The sequence below is a fragment of the Hippoglossus hippoglossus genome, chromosome 14 (genome assembly GCF_009819705.1).
Source record: "Hippoglossus hippoglossus isolate fHipHip1 chromosome 14, fHipHip1.pri, whole genome shotgun sequence".
Classification (NCBI taxonomy): Eukaryota; Metazoa; Chordata; class Actinopteri; order Pleuronectiformes; family Pleuronectidae; genus Hippoglossus; species Hippoglossus hippoglossus.
In genome coordinates this window covers 12,607,876-12,629,554 of record NC_047164.1, presented here as the reverse complement: position 1 = coordinate 12,629,554, position 21,679 = coordinate 12,607,876, and the positions used below count along the sequence as shown (strand labels likewise).

At 42.1% G+C, this 21,679-nt stretch overlaps 4 protein-coding genes across 6 annotated transcripts; 2 read left to right on the top strand and 2 right to left on the bottom strand.

The window, feature by feature from the left end:
* Positions 1-479: 479 nt before the first annotated feature.
* si:dkey-71l1.1 (uncharacterized protein LOC569883 homolog) lies at positions 480-4,575 on the bottom strand. 3 transcript variants are annotated; one of them, XM_034606384.1, is made up of 10 exons: positions 4,388-4,575; positions 3,671-3,870; positions 3,142-3,209; positions 2,934-3,026; positions 2,695-2,796; positions 2,444-2,549; positions 1,659-1,781; positions 1,465-1,541; positions 1,278-1,380; positions 480-1,198 (listed from the first exon to the last, which is right to left on the bottom strand). In XM_034606384.1, exons 2-10 carry the CDS (start codon positions 3,852-3,854, stop codon positions 1,059-1,061), a joined length of 996 nt encoding a protein of 331 aa, XP_034462275.1. In that variant the 5' UTR covers positions 3,855-3,870; positions 4,388-4,575; the 3' UTR covers positions 480-1,058. The 3 variants fall into 3 exon arrangements, with proteins under 3 accessions (XP_034462275.1, XP_034462278.1, XP_034462277.1); XM_034606387.1 differs by having other exon boundaries at positions 4,398-4,575; XM_034606386.1 differs by having other exon boundaries at positions 4,402-4,575.
* A 141-nt stretch (positions 4,576-4,716) lies between these two features.
* On the top strand, positions 4,717-8,189 carry fdxacb1 (ferredoxin-fold anticodon binding domain containing 1). Its single transcript, XM_034606380.1, has 6 exons — positions 4,717-4,855; positions 5,118-5,300; positions 5,394-5,550; positions 6,062-6,265; positions 6,429-6,587; positions 6,687-8,189. The coding sequence occupies exons 1-6, from the start codon at positions 4,720-4,722 to the stop codon at positions 7,930-7,932; spliced, it is 2,085 nt and encodes a 694-aa protein (XP_034462271.1). The 5' UTR covers positions 4,717-4,719; the 3' UTR covers positions 7,933-8,189.
* A 512-nt stretch (positions 8,190-8,701) lies between these two features.
* Positions 8,702-14,729, top strand: alg9 (ALG9 alpha-1,2-mannosyltransferase). Its single transcript, XM_034606381.1, has 15 exons — positions 8,702-8,899; positions 10,081-10,216; positions 10,371-10,505; positions 10,729-10,799; positions 10,928-11,016; positions 11,234-11,369; positions 11,474-11,561; positions 11,787-11,892; positions 12,238-12,360; positions 12,717-12,871; positions 12,999-13,128; positions 13,232-13,379; positions 13,566-13,695; positions 13,788-13,918; positions 14,151-14,729. The coding sequence occupies exons 1-15, from the start codon at positions 8,760-8,762 to the stop codon at positions 14,272-14,274; spliced, it is 1,842 nt and encodes a 613-aa protein (XP_034462272.1). The 5' UTR covers positions 8,702-8,759; the 3' UTR covers positions 14,275-14,729.
* Positions 14,730-14,826: 97 nt separating this feature from the next.
* On the bottom strand, positions 14,827-19,607 carry layna (layilin a). Its single transcript, XM_034606382.1, has 9 exons — positions 19,327-19,607; positions 19,163-19,183; positions 18,734-19,031; positions 17,382-17,539; positions 17,252-17,299; positions 17,115-17,177; positions 16,925-17,021; positions 15,884-16,212; positions 14,827-15,805 (listed from the first exon to the last, which is right to left on the bottom strand). The coding sequence occupies exons 1-9, from the start codon at positions 19,403-19,405 to the stop codon at positions 15,423-15,425; spliced, it is 1,476 nt and encodes a 491-aa protein (XP_034462273.1). The 5' UTR covers positions 19,406-19,607; the 3' UTR covers positions 14,827-15,422.
* Between the last annotated feature and the right edge of the window lie 2,072 nt (positions 19,608-21,679).

The window sequence follows — 21,679 nt, the reverse complement described above, 5'->3', positions numbered from 1 at the left end:
CCGAGCACAGCTGCTCACACAACCCTCACCTGGGGTTAACATGATGCGCAGCACAACGGTTCATTTGTTCCTGTGGGGAACACTCATATACTTTTATACCCTGGCAAAGAAAAGATGACAATCACACAGAATCAAACGCACGGTTTTAGGGTTCATAGTGTTTCAGCATCACCCAAGAGTTATTACTAAGTTCCTGCTGAACACTTTTGTTTCTAAATTGATCCTCTAAAGCTTTAGTTGGTAAAAACCATCTCACTGAAACTGTCTGAAGATAATTACATTTAATCTTCTATATTTTTCCTCTGTTACTATCATGTGGTAATACTGTGGGACAGCAACTCTTTCAAACCTCATACATGTTGGTGCATTCAAGCAATCGGATGCTCTAAAATGTTGCCTTGCACGGATTCAGTTTTGCTGTTTGCGCGAGTTTATTTTTTTTATTACACTGGCACAAATATAAACCAGTGGCTGCCTGGATGATGGGGAAAATTATGTATTGCTCTTACAAACCACAATAATGTCCTGGAGAAAATTGTCAACATCCAGTTCAGGTATACACAAACTATAGTTAATGGTCTAAGACATAAAAACATAAATAGCTTTGAATGCAATCTTTAAACATATATTTTCTTTATGTCTAGCTACAGTATAAAATTTTATTTTATTTTCAGTTGAAAGTACAGTATGTCTCTTATCCTTTCTGTTTCCATTGTCCAGAAGGTGGTGTCCAGTCTGGTTTCAGGGAGAAGAAAACTCATCTCAAGTCACATAAGTGGAGCCCCTCAAATGTTAATCCAGTCTGTGTAATCCTCTTGTCGCCATCAGAGAACATCATCACCATTTCAAGAGGTAGGTTGCAAGATTCGATGCATTGTTTTAAGGAAACATTTTGGGCTTCAACACCCTAAAAAAAATCCACAATACTCTGCTGGTTCCAAGTGTTTTACCGAAGTAGATAAAACTTGGAAGGTTGGGTTATTGTGAAGCCTCTCGAACGGGTCCCTGGACGGTCCTCCCCACGTTGGGCTGTATTACCAGCAGGGGTTAGTGGAGGATTATCCCACATTGACACCGAGCCCCACTTGCAGCTTGTCACCTCTGTGATTTACAAAGGCACCCATGATCAAGGTGGCAGGGAGTGGGGTCAGGCGCTTCTCCAACACGCCTCCTATTATACACCGACTGTTTATCATACCTGGATACACACACAGAAAAATGTCTCTGTATGGTTTCTGAATTATTTTCATTAAACATGACATAAGAAAGAAAGTTACCTCGAAACACCATGTTGGCCTCTGGGAGTTCCATCTGATACCCAAACGAGGCTGTGGTCTCTTGTGTCCTGGTACTGGCTTCAAACTCCACTCCCACTTGGATCTGGTGAACATGCACACATGCACAATCATTTTTGCAAAATGCAGCACATGTTGTATTTATAAACTCTGGTGGTATTTTCTGTACCTGTTTGTTAGCTCTGTGATAGTAGCTGGCGTGGGCACCTCCTTTTCCCGCATTCAGTGTCGCCACCCAGTTTGGTCCTGCGTCAAGAGGAAGAAACATGCTGCTGCTCGATGAATCAGAACAGTTCAGAGAATGAGCCATCTAAATGAAGTCAGGTGTTAAAAGTGGATACACAAATAAAACCAAATTCTCACGAGAGTACTGTCCAGCCAAAGTAAGGATTCCTCCTTCCTCCGCTCTGCCACGATGGTAGACCAGCTCCCCTCCTAACACCAGCCCAGAAGACACACTCTGCAGGAAGTGTGCCACAAGGATAACTGTAGCAGAGTAACACACAGATACATTGCAGACACATAGTAGATTAGATTAGGTAAGGTGGTACCATAAATCAGTTTGAAGGCAGATAGGAAGGACTAGAGGCCGACCGATGTGGATTTCTGGGGACCGATACCGAGATTAGGGTGTAAAAAGATTTCGTTATCGATATATCCCGCTGATAAGTTTATAAATTTTTTAAATGTTGGCAATGATTCCTTAGATGTGATTATCAAACCCTCATGAGAGAGAAATGTAATTGAGGTTTGATATTTTATGGTCTAACCATATACTTTATTATAAATGATTCTTAATATAAAGAGAACACCGGTACAACCAAAAATTTAGAACTTGAATTAAGAAAATAAATGTATTTTTCTTGTAAAATTTAAACGTAAATGCACATCTTTTCTGCATTGTTAATTCTGTAAAATTAAAGTTTTCATAATTCATATCTGCCAACTGATAAATCTGTCAGGCTGTACTGAGTTTTAAAAGCTAATATAAATATATCATACCAGGAGAAACAATATCATATCCTCAAACCTATCAACAAACATTGATATGCAAATGTTTGTCTTCATACAAATGCAGGTGCAAAATAATTGAGCAATTACTGTAATGCTCAGGTGGGGCTCTAATTGTTCCACGCATCATTTATCACCTGACTCTCTGAGGACGTCCGGGTTGGCTACTGTCACAGCGGCAGTGAAGTCATTCCCTCTGTACTCGGTCTCAAACTGCCACGTTACAAATTGGGACTGCTGAGTCTATAACACAAGAGTTTGACTGTTTGACTGTTTTTCAGCAAAGTGCGTGAACTTAGCGAAAAATAACTGACTTTTATAGACATGGAGAGTGAATGTGGTTTGTGATAGATACATATGTGGAAAGAGATGGACATTTGGACCTCACCTGGAAGACGGACCTGGCTCGTACACGCTCAGTGAGATGCACCAGAGCGTGAGCGTTCAGGCTACCTGAAGAGTCCATCTCACCGATCAGTGCTGGGGCATCCTGAAATGTGAGGAGGCACCAGTGTGAAACCCGACAACTCATAAAGGCAGAAGTTCTTTCTTCTCCAATATAGCAGCTAAAAACATGACTGATAAAGTAGCAGTAAAATATTCATCATCTGATGACCCGTGCTTGACCTTGTCTTTGCTGTAATCATCAGACTGCAGATGCTCCACGTGGAACCGGTAGTGCGAAGGATTAACAGCACTGAGATGCAGAGTGTGACTGGCCTGGAAACAAACATACACAAAGTAAACATCAGGTATTACAACATTTATACTCTTTACGTCTTTACCTGCAACAAATGGTTTGCATGTAAATGAATGTCACATGATGAAGAGTCACCTTGAAGAAGCTGCTCAGAGTTTTATTGAGGATCATCTTAACTCCTTCAATCTGTTGAGGAAAAACATCTGAGAAGAAAAGGAGAATGATTTTATTCATTAGATTTTTTAACTGGGCTTAGTGTTTTAATCATGGGTTTGTTGTACAATTACATACAGATACAGGTACTGTAATATTCTGATTATTCTGCACTTCTAATGGTGATTGATTTCAGTAAGACTTTTGTGTAGCAATTTTTTGGCCGGTGCAGCATTATTATAACAAAACTGGCATTTACACAGCTACAGCTGAAAAAACTACACCTTTTACACATTATTTTAGGAGCATAAAGTGCATGTACACTTCTGCGATTGATGAAAATATATTCTATGTTAAATGACAATTATATTGGCATTGCTTTTGAAACATCTGGCAGCCTATGAACCATAAAAAAAGATGTTGACCTTATGCATCGAGTGTTCAGTTTTGTGACTCAAGGGTTCCTGGGTACATGTCACACTTCTTGCTGTTTATCAAAGACATACAGTACCTTTGCAGCTTCTGTGGAGAGAGTGAAAGCTGCCTGGGTTGGGCAGGCGGCCATCTCTCCTTTCCCAGCGCGGTGGACTGTCCCAGTGAGCAGGATGTGTGTCCCAGCGAGGAGGAGGGGGGTCCGTGGAGAAAGGCCAGTTCTGATGGCCCGGACCACAGGTCAAAGCCAGGACGCTGCCCATGTGGGTGTAACACTTCCTACACGACACAAAAAATACACAAAGGACAGTTTTAAGATGACCATCTGCAGTTGGATGTTCCAGACTTTGTCCCTGCATGAAGAGAACAGAGGTCGAGCATAAAGCAGGAAAAACAGAACAGAAAATACAGTTTATCCTTGGCTACTTGTGGTTTTACTCAAGCCGGACATCTTTCACACAATATCTATATTGAATGCAGACATTCTCATATATAAATAACATAGATATATAGGTATTGATATTAATAGTATATGTACAGGTCTGTTGCTGCACCAACATATACAACTAGAGACAGTTACTCAAAAGTTAATGACATCATCAAGGGTGCAAACAAAATTCCCATATTCAAACTTAATATTTTAAATTGGTTTACATTCGATTTGAACCTTGAATAACAGAGATGGTCGCTACACTGTGCATCATGTCAGGCTGTCTGTTGTTTTCATGTGCAGGTGCAGCAACATCCGTTAGCTAGCGTGACCTTAGCATCAGCAAAAACACATGCATGTACGTACACGTTGCTACCTACGTCCGATGCGATCAAAACGCCTTAGAATTCCGGGCGGAACTGATCGCTGCACATCAGATAAACTGTCAGCTGGACGTTCTTCTTCAATAAACCCTTCAGTAAACGATGGCAGGTGATGCTGGGATGAACTGATGCTGTGAGTGGGGCTCCCTCCTCCAGATGTGACGCTCCACCCTGCATCACGTCCCCCCGGAAACACGAGTTTAATAAAAAAAAAACACACACTCTGATTTGCATACGTTTATTTATATATTATTATTATATTCATTTATAATAGGATAAAGAATACACATTCGCTTACGTTGCTTTTAACGTGAAATGCGTTTGTTTTGGGGGGTTTTTTTGGCACAGGTGCACGTTTGTGAGCTCGGGCGCGCACCTCAACGTTCCTCGCGTGTTGTTTCATGCCGGACGAATGAGTGTGCGACACAGCGACCAACGCCAGCGTCTCCAGGTGAGAATCACGTCTCATGTTCCGCAGCGGAGCAGAGGAGAGGATCAACAGCTTTATTCCACCTCACACTCCGTTTAATCCGTGTCTGTGAGCCGAGACAGTCACTGACACATTGTAAATAAGCCTTTACTGCGTCGGTGAGGGAGATTGACGGTTCACTGTCCCATCTTTCCTCATTTCTCTCTCAGAGCCGCTAAAGGAGGAGAAGGTTTTTGGTTGTTTTTATTATTTCAGGGAGTTGTCCCCCCATATCTATTCGCAGTGGACATGTCTCCTTCACGGTCCATGCTGCTGGTGGGAGAAGGGAACTTCTCGTTTTCTGCGTCCATGAGTCAGAGCCACGCTGACACGGACACCGGCGTCACGGCCACTTGTCTGCAGCGTGAGGACGAGGCACTGCGGCATGAAGGTGCTGCCGCTAACGTCCAGATCATCGAGGACTCCGGTACACGCCTGTTGCTGCCTGGACACTTTGGTTCATTCCACTGGCTGCGCTTCTTGTCTTTTCTCACTCGATTGGTGTGATTGTGTTGCTCAGGTGGAACTGTGCTCTTCGGGGTGGACTGCACGAAGCTGGGGGAATGTGCCTCCCTGCAGGGCCGCGTGTTTGACCGTGTGCTCTTCAACTTCCCCCACAGAGGCAGAAAGAGTGGGGTCAAAAAGAACCGAGAACTCCTGAGAAACTTCTTCCTCAGGTATAACTGCATCATGCCACAGGACTCAGTCCTTTCACAGGACCTTTACACTGTCAGTTTTCAAACCAAACCAATATCAAAGTTCTATTGCTTTTTCTGGTTGAAATGTATCAATACCAAGTTTTGAGAACTATTAGGATTCAAAACTTTACTGTCCGATAATGCAGGCATTAAAGGAAAAGTGTCTTTCACTAGAGTATTGCACGCAAACGAATACAACACGTCAGGAATAACATTTCAGAACAATGCTTAATACTGTATAGTAACAAGAGTAACAATTTTAAATTAAGTAAAAAGTTACCTGTGGCAATTGAAAGTTAAATATTAGATAATAAATATTAAGTGCTGTATGCCTGCTAAGCTGAAAGTAAAACATATGTGTAATATTGATAGGTAAATAGATTAATTGAAACAATATTGAATGATCATGACTAAGGGCTGATGATGTCATAATTGTTTCCATACTTTTATGAACTGAAAAAAAGTTGTGTTCATTTTTCCGTTCCTCCAGTTGTGTTCAGGTGTTGGCTGAAGACGGCGAGGTTCATGTTTCCCTGTGCAACGGACAGGGCGGCACACCAGCGGACCAGCCGAAGCGGGAGTGGCACAACAGCTGGCAGGTGGCTGCCATGGCAGCAGAAGCACAGCTAATCCTTAGTGACATCCGTCCTTTTGACAGTGAGAAATACCAGAGCTACAAATGCACTGGATACAGGTAAGCAGTAAAGGTGAGTGTTGCAGTGTACAAATAGAAACAGCCCTTTGTGTGTGTGCGCATGTGCGTGTGCGTGCGTGTGTGTGTGTGTGTGCGCGGGCACGTGTGTTTGATGTGTGTTTACATGCTCAGATCATCTAATGAGGATGTTGGTGTCGTGCAGGAGCCAGGATAAAGGCTTTCATGTGGCGAAAGCTTTGCTGCATGTGTTTACTCACAGCCTCCCTTACGTCTCTGCTGGGACGCTAAAGGTGGAGGAGTTGGTTGAAGGGGAGAAAGTCCAGTTCAACATGCCAGCTGAGCTCAGTGATTATATGTTCAGGTACTGTATAGCGAAAGCACTCATGCTGTTTGCGTATGAAACCACCAACGCAAAGAAAGTTACATAACCACATGCTCACTCTCTTCTCCCTTTCATCAGAGGATTTCTCTGCTCAGGTTCTGTCCACCCGGTGAGATTGGTGCAAGATTTTCTTCTCGAAGGACTGACGGAGAAGTGGCCGGTCTCCATGATGACAGAGACGGTTCCTTTCCTCATCAAGGCCAAACAGCTGCAGACATGCTGCCGTGATATAGACGGTTCACACTTCTACTCAATCCACCTACTTCAAAGAGACACTGACATTCATATCTCTGCAGACAAGGAAAAAGATCCGTTGACGTGTTCCGACAGTCAAGGAGGCACAGACACACGAGGCACTCTAGTGTCCGCCAAATCTGTCACCTCAGAGAAGGTGAGGAGTAAAGGGGCTGAGTGTTTAAGGTCTGCATGTGATCATGATGTGGATCCTGAAGGCGAAAATAGTCCTTATATGCTGCGTCCATCACTGCTCCCTCACATAGAGGAGATTCTGACTAAAAAAGAAAAGTTGATTAACAATGCAGGGAATGATAGGGAAACAGAGGCGAACAGTAAAAGTGTTGAAGGAAATAAGCAGGAGGAGCCCTGTGGTGTCTCTAATGGTGTAAGTAGCTTGTTATTTGGCATTAGCGGCCTGGTGTTCAGGAGCGTCCCTATCAACCTCTGGGCCCTGCCTGTTTTTCACGAGCTTCTCTTCAGAGGTGTTTTCCCCTCGGATTGTGAGCCAATCAGATCTCTTGGACAAGGGCTGGAAACACTGCTCGCACCGTATGGGGTTTCTCTGATTACAGAGGAGGGAGGTCTGTGTCTGATGGCACAGCCAATGGGTTTGGTTGGAAAGGCGTTTGCATGCAATGCAGATGACAACACGAGCCATGTCAGCATTACTTTGTCCCTAAATTTGGACCTTCTGGCCGTGCTTCTGTTTTCCCTTCCCGACTGGCGGCTGCTGTGGTCACACGACCAACGCTTCATGCAACAATTTGGACCTCGCCCGCCACCTGGGACATCCTTCCAGCCTTTTTCCCTGTTCCCCGAGCACTTCAACTTTGACATCAGCTTCTGGACGGGGCCGACATGGGAGGAGCAGAAGTTCCACGCCGTGGTCAGAGAGGCCAGTCAGGGAACCGTGGAGCAAGTTAAACTCATCGACACGTTCTCGCATCCCGACCTGAGCCAGACCAGTTACTGCTACAGACTCATCTACAACTCTCACACACACGCTCTATCTCACACACAAGCCCTCACGTTTCATAAACACTTGGAGTCTTTAATTTCCTCTCGGCTGCAAGTCACCATCAGGTAGTTACATATCAATAGGAGGAACAACGGGATGAGCAGGGATTTGATCTCTTATTTTAATTATTAGTAGAGATATTATCATTACTGGTCCATGTCTGTCTGTGACTGCTAGTCAAGATATAAACATCTAATCCACAAAACTGTCATTGAATGGTGTTTACAATAGCTGAGGCATTGATGATGGCATTTGAAAGTGATTGGAATTCTATATTTCTGTGTGTGTTTAAATTATCATACAATAAACCAGTAATTTAACATGAATGTGTGGTCCGTCAAGAATCATTGTTAAATAGTTGTAATCACAAGGATGTGACGAAGAATAAAAGTAGTTTTGCATTGAAGCCGCTCTGTCTAAAACAATCTGAAACAAGCAAAGCCAGTTTATTCTAATGATGTTATTTACTCGAGACATGAAGGGGACTTCCAGTCTATAATCCACTAGCATTTAACTTACTCTCCTGGAATGAACAATGTGAGTTTGATGCTAATTATGAGGAAAATAAAGACAATGTTATGAGATTGTTAATGTTGTTTAGTTGTGCATAATTTACGAGCAGAATTTGTATAATTGAAAGAACTGCTTTTTTGTTTTTTAACCCTAGTGAATTTTTTATTTGTGATCCAACATATCTTTATATATGTTGAATTGTAATTGGTTAAATATACTGTATATGTTTGATATTTATTAATACAGAAGATACATATGATCAGAGCTTGATGCCTTCTGCCAAACAATACAGGCAGAAATGTTCCTCAGAGCCTGGTGCGCTGTCAGTGACCGGACAGAGACGAAAATGAACGAAGTCCGCCTCGGGAGCATCGTCGGTGAACATGGCGGCCAAGGCGCTCCGACAGCGCAGCAGGCGAGGCAGCAGACAGGACGCAAACAGCGTGAACGTCTCCGCCGAAGCTCGGACACCGAAAGAGGAGAAAGGCGGCGACGACCCTAAACCCACAGAGACCCGGCAAGAGTGAGTACGAGCCCGGAGGAGAGGCGCGAGACTTCCCGGCGCGACGGGCTCTGTTCCCCGGTCTGACTGACAGCCTGAGCTGGCGGCAGCTAGCTAGCTAGCGACTGTGAAGCTGTGGCTCTAAAACCCCGATAACAAAGACTGGAAACGTCCAGCTAACAACCTGCAGGGATGTGTTTGCACAGCGCCTTCATCTTTAATGGCTGCTCGGTTGGGTTTCCTCCTCAATAATAATATTTAGTTGCATCGCTTATGTTTTGATAAAGCGACACATCGCAGCTAAGTTACCTTGTCATTCATTCTCCCACCCGTCCACAGCTGACCCCAGTTCAGCCTGACCTCAGACAGACTCGGGTTTACTCTACAGCAGGGATCGCAGTTGTTGATTTGCTCGAGTGTTTTCAGGGACATGTTCACAGTGTGTAAGGTGACGTGTCTTAGTGACACGTAGTGTGAGGATCAGCGCTGAGCTGCAGCTCATCGAACTAATCTGATGGTGGGTGTGACCCGGAGGAAACACTGGCAGACACAGAGACCAGTGGAGATTATCACAGTATTTATAAACATGAAGGGAATTGGCTCTGAAACGTTCTTCTCTAATGATCGAGCTCACAGCTGTCCACATCTGGGAGGGGATCATAATGATCATCGATAAATAATGCTATTGTGCTATTATTTTAAATGATCATCTTCAGCAAACTGCTCATGCGAACACATCTATGTATATGTATGTGTATGTATAGCATACAATGTGCACATCCACCCTCTCTGCATATTTATACAGTATTTAATATTTATTTCATCATCGCTTCTTTGCATAACTTCTCCTCATATAGAATCATGTGACTTGTGTACATACTTTCAAGGCGTTTACTTTTATGCTGTTGGTCATTAGTGTTTCCAATATACAGCTTATTCTCCTACTGTATTTTCACATGCTATTGTACTGTACAGCCCGGACCATCCACCACTATAATTTGAGTATAATGATTTAAGTACCGTTCTCTAACTTATTTGTTCTTATTCATTCAGTTTCATCATGCACCACAGTATTTATGTACTTTCAGGTGTCTTGTAAGACCAGAATATTTTGATGTTTTTATTACATTTGATACTGAATTTTCCTTACAATGAATTTGTTATTGTGGGCTAATTGTGCTTTGTGTGTATTTTTGTAACAGGTCAATAAGTCGCGGGGGGCAGGTCTGGGCTCCGGAGGGTTCCACTGCTTTTAAGTGTCTGCTCTCTGCACGTTTCTGTGCAGCTCTGCTCAGCAACATCTCAGACTGCGATGAAACCTTCAACTACTGGGAGCCTGTGAGTACAACCCACTAATATAAGAAATCCACAATATGGCGTCATACGTCTCCCTTCCTGGGATTTTCTAATATCTGTCTATAATTTTCATCTCATTACTTCTCTTTCTTCAACTGCTCATGTCTGTAACTGTTGTGTTCACTGTTTTTGGCAGATGCACTACCTGCTGTACGGCACAGGGATGCAAACGTGGGAATATTCTCCATTGTACGCCATCAGATCTTATGCTTACTTATGGCTACATGCTCTCCCTGCTTGTTTGCATGCCCATGTTCTACAGACAAACAAGGTAACAATTACAAACTTGCTATCATTTCTACATTTGTTGTTCTATGAATCTACCTTATACTTGTCACAGTGTATAGTCTTTGTTAAGAATAAAATATTTTTATCAGTAAAAATCTAGTGAAATGATTTTACACAAGGTGACTGAAAACCATACCTGAATCCCTCAGGTCATTATTCTGGAACGTGTGCAGTGGTTTCAAGCTTGTGTTATAATTGTGTTGTAGGTGCTGGTGTTCTACTTTGTACGATGTGTGTTGGCCTTCACCTGCTGTGTCTGTGAACTCTATTTCTACAAGTGAGTTTTGTCTTCCTCTAATATGAAAGTGGTCTGTCCGAAGCACTTTGTCTCACAAATTCCTGGGTCTTATACAGTATACAATGACAAAGTGAACCATTTGACCCGTGTGTGTGTATGTGACACAGGGCAGTTTGTAAGAAGTTCGGCTTGCACGTGGGCCGTCTGATGTTGGCATTCCTTGTCCTGGGCACAGGAATGTTCTGCTCATCTGCAGGTTGGTCACATTTATTCACATAGTTTATCAACTCTGTCTCTCTCTGTACATTGTGTATCTTGTGCCTCCATTCATCATTTACCACCTGGAAACCTCTTTGTAAATTCTGCAGTGCATTTCAATCCTGTGATGGTATTTGCAGTACACGGAAAGAGGTTTTCCTGTTTGCATTTTTGTTTACGATTTGTCCCCCTTGTCTTTTGCTCTCTTGCCTCAGCTTTCCTACCTTCCTCTTTCTGTATGTATACAACGCTGGTTGCCATGACGGGGTGGTTTCAGGACTCAACGCCGTTAGCCATCGCAGGCGTGGCTGCCGGTGCCATTGTCGGATGGCCGTTCTCTGCTCTGATCGGGTAGGGTTGTAAACTAAAATACAGAGTTGTCCGCAATGCTTTTTCCAGATAGAGCTGTCAAAATGTATTGCTCTTAAATTGGCTCTGGTTTATTTGATCTGCAGGGCTCCAATTGCCTTTGACCTGCTGGTGATAAAGAGGCAGTGGAAAGGTTTTATCACCTGGTCGGTCATTGCTCTGACTCTACTGCTGGTGAGAGAATTTAAGAAATGCTTTATAACAAATCAGTAGAGCTTTTTTTTTCTTACTCCCTAATATCGATATTGGCATCAGCCCCCCAAAAATCAGCAGTAAGGCTCCACTAAATCTGTATACTTCATTCATCATTCATTTTTTAATATTATGTTAAATGTAAATGATTACAACAAAACTGACTCAGTCACCTTCCCCTCTGTTTATCCTGTGTGTCTTTCTTAGGTTCCACTGGTGGTAGTCGACTCTTTCTTCTATGGCAAACTGGTCATTGCTCCACTCAACATTCTATTGTACAATGTCTTCACATCACATGGACCTGATCTTTATGGTAATTATACACAAGAGCACAGACGTAATTAAAGTGTTTATTTATATCACGGTGGCGAAAGATCTGCTGGGTGCACATGCTCCCTCTAATTAGTTTTAGAGTTTAGTGTTTAAGTTCTCATTCATTCAGTAAGTTCTCATTCATTTAATCAGTCACACAAAATATCTAAATAACTGAATACAGGACACTTGTCTCCTCCACCAGTATTCAGTGTTTCATCTATAAAACATCTTTGGTTATTTTAAGTAAATCATGCACTAATTATTCACTAATTATGTTGTTTTTATGTGCTAGCCTTTACACCATCTGTGACATTCTTCATGTTGTGTGTTGTTTCATTTTCAGGTACAGAGCCGTGGCATTTCTACTTTGTAAATGGGATCCTGAACTTCAATCTGGTGTTTGCTCTGGCGCTGTTTTCACTTCCACTCACCGCTCTCATGGAGACACTGCTACATAGGTTCAATGGTGAGAACTCAGGGTGGAGAGGGTGTCTACCTTAGCAAAACTATTAATGCATGTTAATATACCTGGGAAATAGACTGGGTTTTGATAAGAGTTGATAAGAAGTACTCTGTTCATTATTTCCTGTCACTAACTGTGAACAGATGCTATTACTGTTATATAAAAATGATCCACATCCCAATTGATGCTATTCTGTACCCAAGTCCTCTTCAATACTGTATCATATAATGTATATTGAAAAAACAAGAAATTCATCAAATCTAATTCAGCGTTAAGAGATTATTTTGGCTGAGATCTTCATTTTCAAAGCAGCATCTCTTGTGATCACATGTTCATGTGGACTTATGTGTTTTCTACAGTGCAGAACCTGGGCCGTCCTTACTGGCTGACTCTGTCTCCCATGTATCTCTGGATGTTGGTTTTCTTCACCAGATCTCATAAAGAAGAACGTTTCCTCTTCCCCATCTACCCTCTCATCTGTCTCAGCGGGGCAGTAGCCCTCTCTTCTCTACAGGTGGAGTTTGAAAAGTTCATATTTAAGCTTGAATAACCAAACAGTAGTCTGTTGTCATTGGCTTAATTTGTTTTAGTCATGGATATGCCTGTAAAGTCAGTTTTACAATTTTTTTTATTCCTTATAGAAATGCTACCACTTCCTGTTCCAGCGATACCGACTGGAGCATTACACGGTCTCCTCCAACTGGCTGGCTCTAAGTTCTGTTGTGGTCTTTGCAGTGCTGTCGCTGTCTCGCTCCGTCGCTCTCTTTAGAGGTGCGTGTGCACAAAAACTCTGCTCTCCTGAGACCCAGTGTCGGACAACAATAACAAAGAGTTTAAGATGGATGAAATGAGATATTTCCCTCTCTGTCTTCAGGTTACCATGCCCCTCTGGACCTGTACCCAGAGTTTCACCGCATTGCCAAGGATCCGACTCTTCACTCAGTCCCTGAAGGCAGACCTGTCACTGTGTGTGTGGGCAAAGAGTGGTACCGCTTCCCGAGCAGCTTCCTACTGCCACACAAGTCAGTATCCAGGATATTGCGTTTGCGCAGAATCTTGAAGTCCTTCTCAGTCCTTTTCTTTTACTGGGACTTGACATATAAATGCTTTTCAAACACATCCAAGCAGAGATTACCTTTTTTTATCACCGATTTAAATGTATACTCAGAGTCAGTCACTTCCTGATAGTTACTGTTTCTAATCTCCAGCTGGCAACTGCATTTCATTCAGTCTGAGTTTAAGGGGCAGCTGCCTCAGCCATACGCCTCTGGTCCTCAGGCCACGCAGCTCATCCCAGATAATATGAATGACCAGAACCTGGAGGAGCCTAGTAGATATGTAAGTCACTCAGAAACGGACATGTTTATTGATGCATGGACAATGTATTTAAGAGCATTTGCAGGATATTTTTTAATGTGTGCTCTGTGCAGGTGGATTTACGGCAGTGCCAATACCTAGTAGACCTGGACTTGGAAGAAGAGACACCACTCGAGCCACGTTATTCAGCTAACAAAGAGGAGTGGAACGTCATCGCCCATAAGCCCTTTCTTCAAGCATCAAGGTGTTTTCCCAAACACAAAATTTACACTGAGAAGTTTAAAGATTTTAAGGTTTAAAAAATGTAAAAAGTAAGAAACTGCTAAAAATTCAGCTGTATCCTTGGAGAATTTTAGTGTCAAGCAAATTAACTGACAACAATGAATATAAAACCAATTCTGATTCAGCATCCCCACTATTGTTTTCCTGTTCATTTTCTTTTATCCTGAGACTGACACCGTTTTATTCTCTCTCAGGTCTTCTCCTCTCGTCAGGGCCTTCTACATCCCATTTATATCAGACCATCACACCACCTACAGGCGCTACGTCATCTTGAAACCCCGGCGGCAAAAGCAGCCTCGTAAGCGTACGCACGGCTGACCTTTGAACCTCAGCCTGGCCCAAAATCCTGACCACAGAAATCAATGACTTCCCCTCAACAAAACTGGTATTTGTGTGTGATTGTTGGACGTGTTTGGAAGTATTTGTCTCATGAAACATTCGAAGATATCGGACCCTTTAAGGACATTACGTCTGTGTGTGTGTGTGTGTGTGTGTGTAATTGAATGTATTATAGTTGATGCAAACTACAAGATTTTAGCCCAGGACAGGCCGTTACACACAAATGTCTTTTTTTTATACATCACTTGAAAATGCGGCCTGGAAGAATTTTTCTGACCAATGTGTCTATGAAATCTTGTAGTGTTTGCTCATCTGCAGTTGAACAGTGTTTTCTTGTGTGTGCTGTTGAGTGTGAGCGTTTAGATGAACAGAGACTGAGTTTGTTCTTAATTTAAGTTGACATATGAATAAAACACGACTGACTGTGAATACAATACTCGTTTCCACCGTAATCTCATTTTATTTGAAGATGTAACAAACATACAAAGCACTCTCACTTACAGTAGAGATGTCAAGGCATTAGACATTCAGAATAAATAATAATATCAGTATGATGATATATTTTATCATTCTCTTCAATATCATGCCGTTACTGTGGTCGGGCTGCAGGCGCTCGAGCTGAATTCACTGCATGACCACCTTTACTCTCAATAGCATTGTTTGGTTTACTTTAAAAGAGATACAAGACCATTAAAAATGAAGGAATGCGTGTATTTAACAATGTAACTTCAGGACATCTTTCAGTTTAAGGCCATGTCAAAACACACTTGTGTCTCATTCTGTACGAGGTAGCCTGTTTATATCAGGTAAACTAGGGTGTGAATAACACAGTATCTTCAGGCACAAGTAACATAATGGTCCAAGACATCCATAGATATTCAATAGAACAAGGGCAGCATGACAAGGCCATGCAAAGAGGCTGCTTTACACACTCTCACACATACACACTCATTCACGCACTCATTTCAAATGATACAGCCACAAAATGTAATTTTAACACCTCATATTCAACCTAAAAGGTTTTAGAAACATACCAAACAAACAATTATAACCACGTACATGCAGTTTTTTGCTCATGTCCCAGTCCACAATTGTACATACACACACAATGAAGGACATGTAGAGAATCAGTAGCTTTCTCTGTTGATCCATTCTTGTTCATTGAAGTATCTTCTCCCGCCGTCGAGATTCAGGCCATTCCTGTAGGAATCCGGATTAGCTTGGAAGGATTTTCGGTTTCCGTATGTTCCGAGGCAGGTCTGGTAACTATCTTCCTTCCCGTTGCTGATGTACGTCTGATAGAGGTCAGCTTTCACTGTTTGACTTCCAGGCCTTAGTTTGGGATCATAGAGGTCACTCCCTCCTCTGATGCTGCCGTCATACAGTCCGTGGTCCCCGTACACACTGCTGCCGTAATGCTCGCTCTTTGTCGTACGACGACCCAAACTCCTGTCATAAAACTCTCTGTGCCCGGTGCGGCCCAGGCTGCCGTCATTCAGTTCCCTCTTTCCTGAGCGGCCCAGGCTGCCGTCATTCAGTTCCCTCTTTCCTGAGCGGCCCAGGCTGCCGTCATTCAGTTCCCTCTTTCCTGAGCGGCCCAAGCTGGTGTCGTAGAAGTCGCGGGTGCCACGGCGTCCGAGGCTGAGGTCATTGATGTCTAAGTTGAGGAAGCAGCTCTCCGTGCTTGCAAGAGTCACAAAGCCGCTCTCTGTGTCCCGACCCCCCAGGTTGTCGTAGTCGCCTGTGGGTGTATCAGGAGAGGAGCAGAGAAAGGAGGTGTTTTTGGTTTGCGGGCGAGTTGAAACCAGGTCATCGTCCTTCTGGGAGCGAATGACGTTGTAGACGTCAGTTGGGGTTGAGCTGGGGCAGATGCCCGGGTCCGTCTGGCAAACCTCTGATTTCTGCTGTTTTCTCCTTCTGTGTCACACAGAGAGAAGCACAAGGTTAACAGAAGATGTATATTAACAGTTTTCCTGATGTGAATCCAAACAGGTGGATTTCATGATCTGAGACAGAGGTGTCGATTTTAACTTCACACGAGGTTTTGAGTCAGAAAATATTGTGTCTTAGTGAACAGATCCTACTAATAAATGTTGAGAAGCTATATAATAACATGTATCCAAAAAATGAAGGTTAATGACCCACAACTTGCACTTAGACATGTTCCTTCATTTCAAAGAACACAGGCACTGTAGTTTATTTTTAACAAATCCCACAAACAATGTTTTTCTTTTGCAAATACTTCCTAGTGTGTATCAATCCGCAGTTGAAAATAGACCAGGAAAGTATTGAGAGACCAACTAAAACATTTTGAGTTGGGACACGTGGACAGTAAGTCAAATATCTAATAACCCCAGGCTGATCCTTTAAGTTTAACATGAGGTCACACTATTTGTGAAAATTTTTTCCTATGTAACAAAATAATCACATGACAACTGCATTACACATATGATAACATAATGCCTGCAGCTGATCTGTTCACTGATGAATGGATTCATATTTGAATTACGATTGAACAGAGCTCACCGAAGCTCACCTTTCAGTTTGTGATTGTTGGAATTGTTTTTATCTTATTTTGAATTAAAACTTGTATTTGTCTGTAGTCTTTTGCCTTGTTTCGGACCCTCACCGTGTGCCAAGCAGTTTGAAGCAGCAGACTCCAGTCAATGTCAGCAACAGCAGTATCAGGGGGATGGTGGGAATGATGATGTAAACCAAGTTCATAGCTTAAACAAAGAGATGGAGAACAGAGATTTAGTGACCGACGTGGTGTTTGGATCATCTCTTCTCTGCAGAAAAATTCATCAATAGCAATCAACCTGTACTTCTGTCCTGGTTTTGGTCACTTGGGTTCAATGGCAGCACAGATGCAGGGAAGACATCTGTAACGAGAGTCATCCTGATGGTCAGACTGTGTCACTCTATGTTCAGCAAGTATCTAAAACCTCTGTTTTACCTGTTTGACTGGAGTTAGGAGAGGGTGGTAATGGGTCCAGTGGATTCTCTGAGAAGAACATGAATCACAGTCAACTAAGTTCAAGCATTTTCAAAGAAACATAATTCTGAATAAGTAGTAGCAGTAGTACCTGCAGTGTATTTACAGATGAAGTTGTTCTTGGTTTCGCAGTTGTCGTCGTTCCACTGGAACATGTAGAGTCCGCCCAGACCCGCGGGTGCAGACGGCTGGTGATACATCACCACACACACTTCGTAGCCGCATGAAGGCTCGTCCCAGTGCCAGTTCCTACAACAATCACACATGAACATGAACAGAGTCCCTTTGTTTCAAAGCTTCCTCAATGGCCATCTGTACAGAATTTACATTTTCAAATTTCAACATTTCAATAATTCAATTTTAATTTCAATAAAGTCAGAAAATGAAAGTAAAAAAAGTATATTTCCGTAATATCGGAAAATAGATCTGTAGCACCTAGTGTCAAAAGCCGAAACTAATAATGATAATAATATTAATAATAATAATAACTTGGATTTATATAGAACCAAATAAAGAAATGAAACAAACAATTAACAGATAATAGGAATAGGAATACTTGCTCATCGTGTAATGAAGAGCTGACAGCCGGTCTTGAATCTGGTCAGATTTTGTATTTAGATATTCTTGAACAAATAGTTCCTTATTTACAGCGAATCCATTCAGACTGTGTTATGAAGGCCAAGTCGTAAGGATGCTCGTGTTTGCAAAGCATTAGAGGTAGTCTGCATCAGCGTAAAATTAGCTTATTACAGAAACACATCTACATCTGAACAAATGTTGGCCATTAAAAAATAAACAAATACTAACTCATCCAAGGAATCCTAATCAAACATGTTTATTCACATTATGTACTTAATTAAGAAAAGAATGTCGGCCAAATTTTTATTTTTTTTAACTCTCAAAAGCAATATTAGTGCAGGCCTAAAAAATGCTATAGACCAGTGGTTGTCAAATGGGGTCCGCAGACCAATTACAATTATCATGCTATATTAGTATTCTATGTTGATATGGTGTATATTTGAAATACATGTCTAATATCTTTCTAAGACATTTCTCTTGTGTTGTTCTTGTGTTGTTCTTGTGTTGTTCTTTTAACTAAGTAGAAGTGTAAAGAAATATGTTATGTCAAATTGTTCAAAGGGATTTATATGAGGGGGTCCCCGGAATATGTTCTATCTTGTAAGGGGTCCTTGGCTGAGAAGAATTGGAGAACCTCTGGTATAGACAACAATTATTATCTAAAAACTCGATATAGAAAAATATATTTAGAATCTATCTCAAATTTGCTGGTAATGAGACCCTTCATTAGACCCTTCACGGGACCACACAAATGAGGAAAACCCTCTCTTCAACACAATTTGTCTTTGACATTTCACTTTATTGTTTAAAAGATCTCTCATTTTGACCCCTTTAAATTTCTTTGACCCTTTAGTCTATACACACCTAAATGTGGACTTGCTGCTGTCCAGCCAGTAGTACTGCGAGGAGCAGTCCGAGCTGCTGTCCGAGCCTCCTCCGTTGCGCCGCAGACCAATCCAGAAGTCTCCATCCGTCGGGCGGAGCTCTGTGATGAGCTGCTCTATGATCTTCTGCTCGGACGCCGACTCCACGCTCAGCAGCTGCCCTCCGTCCCGTTTGCAGGCGAGCTCGGCCTCGACAAAGTTCAGCCTCCGCCGGAGCTCAGAGAAATAGGCCAGCTTGTAACAGGGCCTCCCTTTTCCTGCCTTGCACACGCGCTGACCTACACACATACACACACTTTGTTACACATGATGTGCACTGATTTATTGGAACTTCATACACACGACTAAAGATACAGGATTAGTTCTGGAAGTCGTATTAATATATTATTTGTAGCAGTGTGTCTCCTACCTCTAGCTTCAAATATATCAGCTTCATGGGCAGAACATCCAGTGTAGAGTCAGGAAGGCAGCATGTCCATCAGGAAACCAAAGACAGATCCACAAGTGAATCAAGAGTTGTGTTTTTGTGCCGTGTTTTGTGTCTTTTTGTGTGTTTTGTGTGTGCAGACGTACCTGTGATGAGGCTTGTGGCTGCAGATGGATCAAAAAACAAAAGCAGCAAGTGACAGATGACGCTTGTGAGCAGATCCATTGGTAGGATGGAGGGATCTGTCGTAGTCACCAGTTCACCACCACCTCTTGTATTTCAGTTTAGTCTTTCTCATGCCTCTGTCTGTTCATCTGTGGAGCTCAGGTGACATAAACCCTGCTGCTGCTGCTGCTGCTGCTGCTTCAGGTGTAAGACAAATGCTCCCAAAAAAAGGTTGAAATTCAGAGAGAAAGCAAAAGATGCAAGTCTCCTCATGTGTCTGCTGGGAGAAGGAGTCTGTGAAACAGAAGGAGGAGCATAAGGAGGAGGAGAGACGACTGTGCGTGTTTGGGAGGGGGCTGTAATCTGTTAAGAGCAGTCTTAATGATTGGGAGAAGAGGCTGCATCGATTGAGAGACATCTAATCATGCAAGTGCTTCTCATCGTAAACGCTGACAAGAGGCAGATTTCACTCCTTCTTTTATTACTTAAGCTCCGGGTATTATCGTTACCAAAGTGTTACATGAAAATGATCCCCTCTAACTCGATCAGGGATGTTTTAAAAATATTTCCCCTCGTTTTGTAGCTTATTGTATTTCAGGACAAATCACGAGAGAGATAACTGCTGACAATGAGGAGGAGTACTGGATCTTTCTTTACGTTAATATTGAAGCTTGATTGTGAATCTTAAATGTTTCTCTGCATCAAAAGATCTTTTGATTGAAGTTCAGAAATAAATATCTTATCTTATATCTGATCTGGACTGTGTAGGTATGGTTTCATCGGATTTGATTAGCAGAGACATTGGAACAAAACAAACGTCATCACAACTGTCATGACATCACCCTCCTACCAATCAATTTACATTCACTTCAAACTGCATAAAAGAGGACAGACGGAAACACAAATGGATAAATTGAGCTTGTCACAAAACCAAAACGGTATTGTTTGTTTTCAAGGATGTGTTGTTGTTGGATTTTTCTTCAGGGGCTGAAGTGGTTTATGTATATATGCATTAGACAAAACTTAAACATGCATGGCTATGCTGCAAATGACAATCATATAAGTCCTTGTTACCTCATGCATGTTACCACCATGCAAGACGGTTATGTTTTCACCCTGTCCATTCGTTTGTTTGTTTTTTCTGTCAGATTTCAGCGAAACATGGTGGAAGGAGGAGACATGGTCCAAGAAAGTTCCCATAACATTTTGCCGTGGATGTGGACAAAGAGGTGGATCAAGGCATTTTTTTAATCCCTTTCATCAAAATGGTTGGATAATGTTTGTTTTTTTCCGGTTGTTTAAAATATTTACACAGATTTCTCAGGGAATAAATCATGGATCTGGATGAAAAACATCTGACATATTTAAAGGGCCGATGACTATGAGTGTGCTGCCTTAATGTAATTTAAGGGGATTGTTGATCTAATGAATGGCTATTTGCCGTTTTTATATTTTTGATTTGCAAAACTTGAATAATATAATTTCACCATTTGGGGAAATACTCTTATTTGCTTTCTTGCTGATAATTTGATGACTACCACTCTCATGTCTTTATAACAATTAGACATATCACAGTATATGAATTATCTTAGAATAATGATTTGAGAGGGGGAAAACAGTGAATTAGCTAAATCTTAAGCAAATACTTAATATGCTTTACATCGGATTAAACCATAGACTTTATATAAAGATGGACACCCACTATCTAGAGATGAAGCCAAAATATCTTCAATACGAACACCGCCATCTTGCACATTTGGAGTAAGAGTCAGCACAATAGCAATCGGGGGAATGGAGCCGCGATAACAAACTGGATTGGACTACAATTACAGAAACCATCTTTTTAATTTTGGTCCATGTCCCATCCACTAACTGGAAGGAGGCAGGATTCATGACCTATACCGCAGCCAGCCACCACGGGGGCTTTGTTGACAAGTTTGATGTATTTCATAAACTCAGTTTGGACAAATTACCCAGATGGATATTTGACGTTACAGTTTGATAACAAGGAAAACCTCCTCCCCCGTCTGTAATTTGATATCAGAGCTTCAGGATCAGCAGAAACCTTGCATGTCAGCGTGACCTGCTTTTCTGAGCACAAATTGCCGGAAAAGTGTATGTATGCAGTTCCTAATGGTAGTAATTTCTAAAATGGCCCATAAGGTTGATTTAGGGATTGCAGAGAGACAGATCAGCCAGAGTTTAAACAGTAGGATGCTTCATCAGGAATATGCTGCGTGTGCTTGCGTTGAATAGGGAGTGAGGAAGGGGGGGGTCAGTGAGGCTGCCCTGAATATATATGCTGTCTCCATTCATGCTGCTTTATCCGAACAC

Bases quoted from the DNA above. Each gene is read 5' to 3' on its own strand.
- si:dkey-71l1.1 (XM_034606384.1), bottom strand. From the start codon at position 3,854: ATGGGCAGCGTCCTGGCTTTGACCTGTGGTCCGGGCCATCAGAACTGG. The intron at 2,550-2,694 runs GTGAGGTCCAAA...CTTGTGTTATAG, and splicing joins GAGCCAGGTCCGTCTTCCAG to ACTCAGCAGTCCCAATTTGT. The intron at 1,199-1,277 runs GTAACTTTCTTT...GTGTGTATCCAG, and splicing joins GGCCAACATGGTGTTTCGAG to GTATGATAAACAGTCGGTGT.
- fdxacb1 (XM_034606380.1), top strand. From the start codon at position 4,720: ATGCGTTTGTTTTGGGGGGTTTTTTTGGCACAGGTGCACGTTTGTGAG. The intron at 6,266-6,428 runs GTAAGCAGTAAA...GGTGTCGTGCAG, and splicing joins TACAAATGCACTGGATACAG to GAGCCAGGATAAAGGCTTTC. The intron at 6,588-6,686 runs GTACTGTATAGC...CCCTTTCATCAG, and splicing joins CTCAGTGATTATATGTTCAG to AGGATTTCTCTGCTCAGGTT.
- alg9 (XM_034606381.1), top strand. From the start codon at position 8,760: ATGGCGGCCAAGGCGCTCCGACAGCGCAGCAGGCGAGGCAGCAGACAG. The intron at 10,506-10,728 runs GTAACAATTACA...ATTGTGTTGTAG, and splicing joins ATGTTCTACAGACAAACAAG to GTGCTGGTGTTCTACTTTGT. The intron at 13,919-14,150 runs GTGTTTTCCCAA...ATTCTCTCTCAG, and splicing joins CCCTTTCTTCAAGCATCAAG to GTCTTCTCCTCTCGTCAGGG.
- layna (XM_034606382.1), bottom strand. From the start codon at position 19,405: ATGGATCTGCTCACAAGCGTCATCTGTCACTTGCTGCTTTTGTTTTTT. The intron at 19,032-19,162 runs GTAGGAGACACA...GTATGTGTGTAG, and splicing joins TGATATATTTGAAGCTAGAG to GTCAGCGCGTGTGCAAGGCA. The intron at 17,178-17,251 runs GTAAAACAGAGG...CTCTCGTTACAG, and splicing joins TCCTAACTCCAGTCAAACAG to ATGTCTTCCCTGCATCTGTG.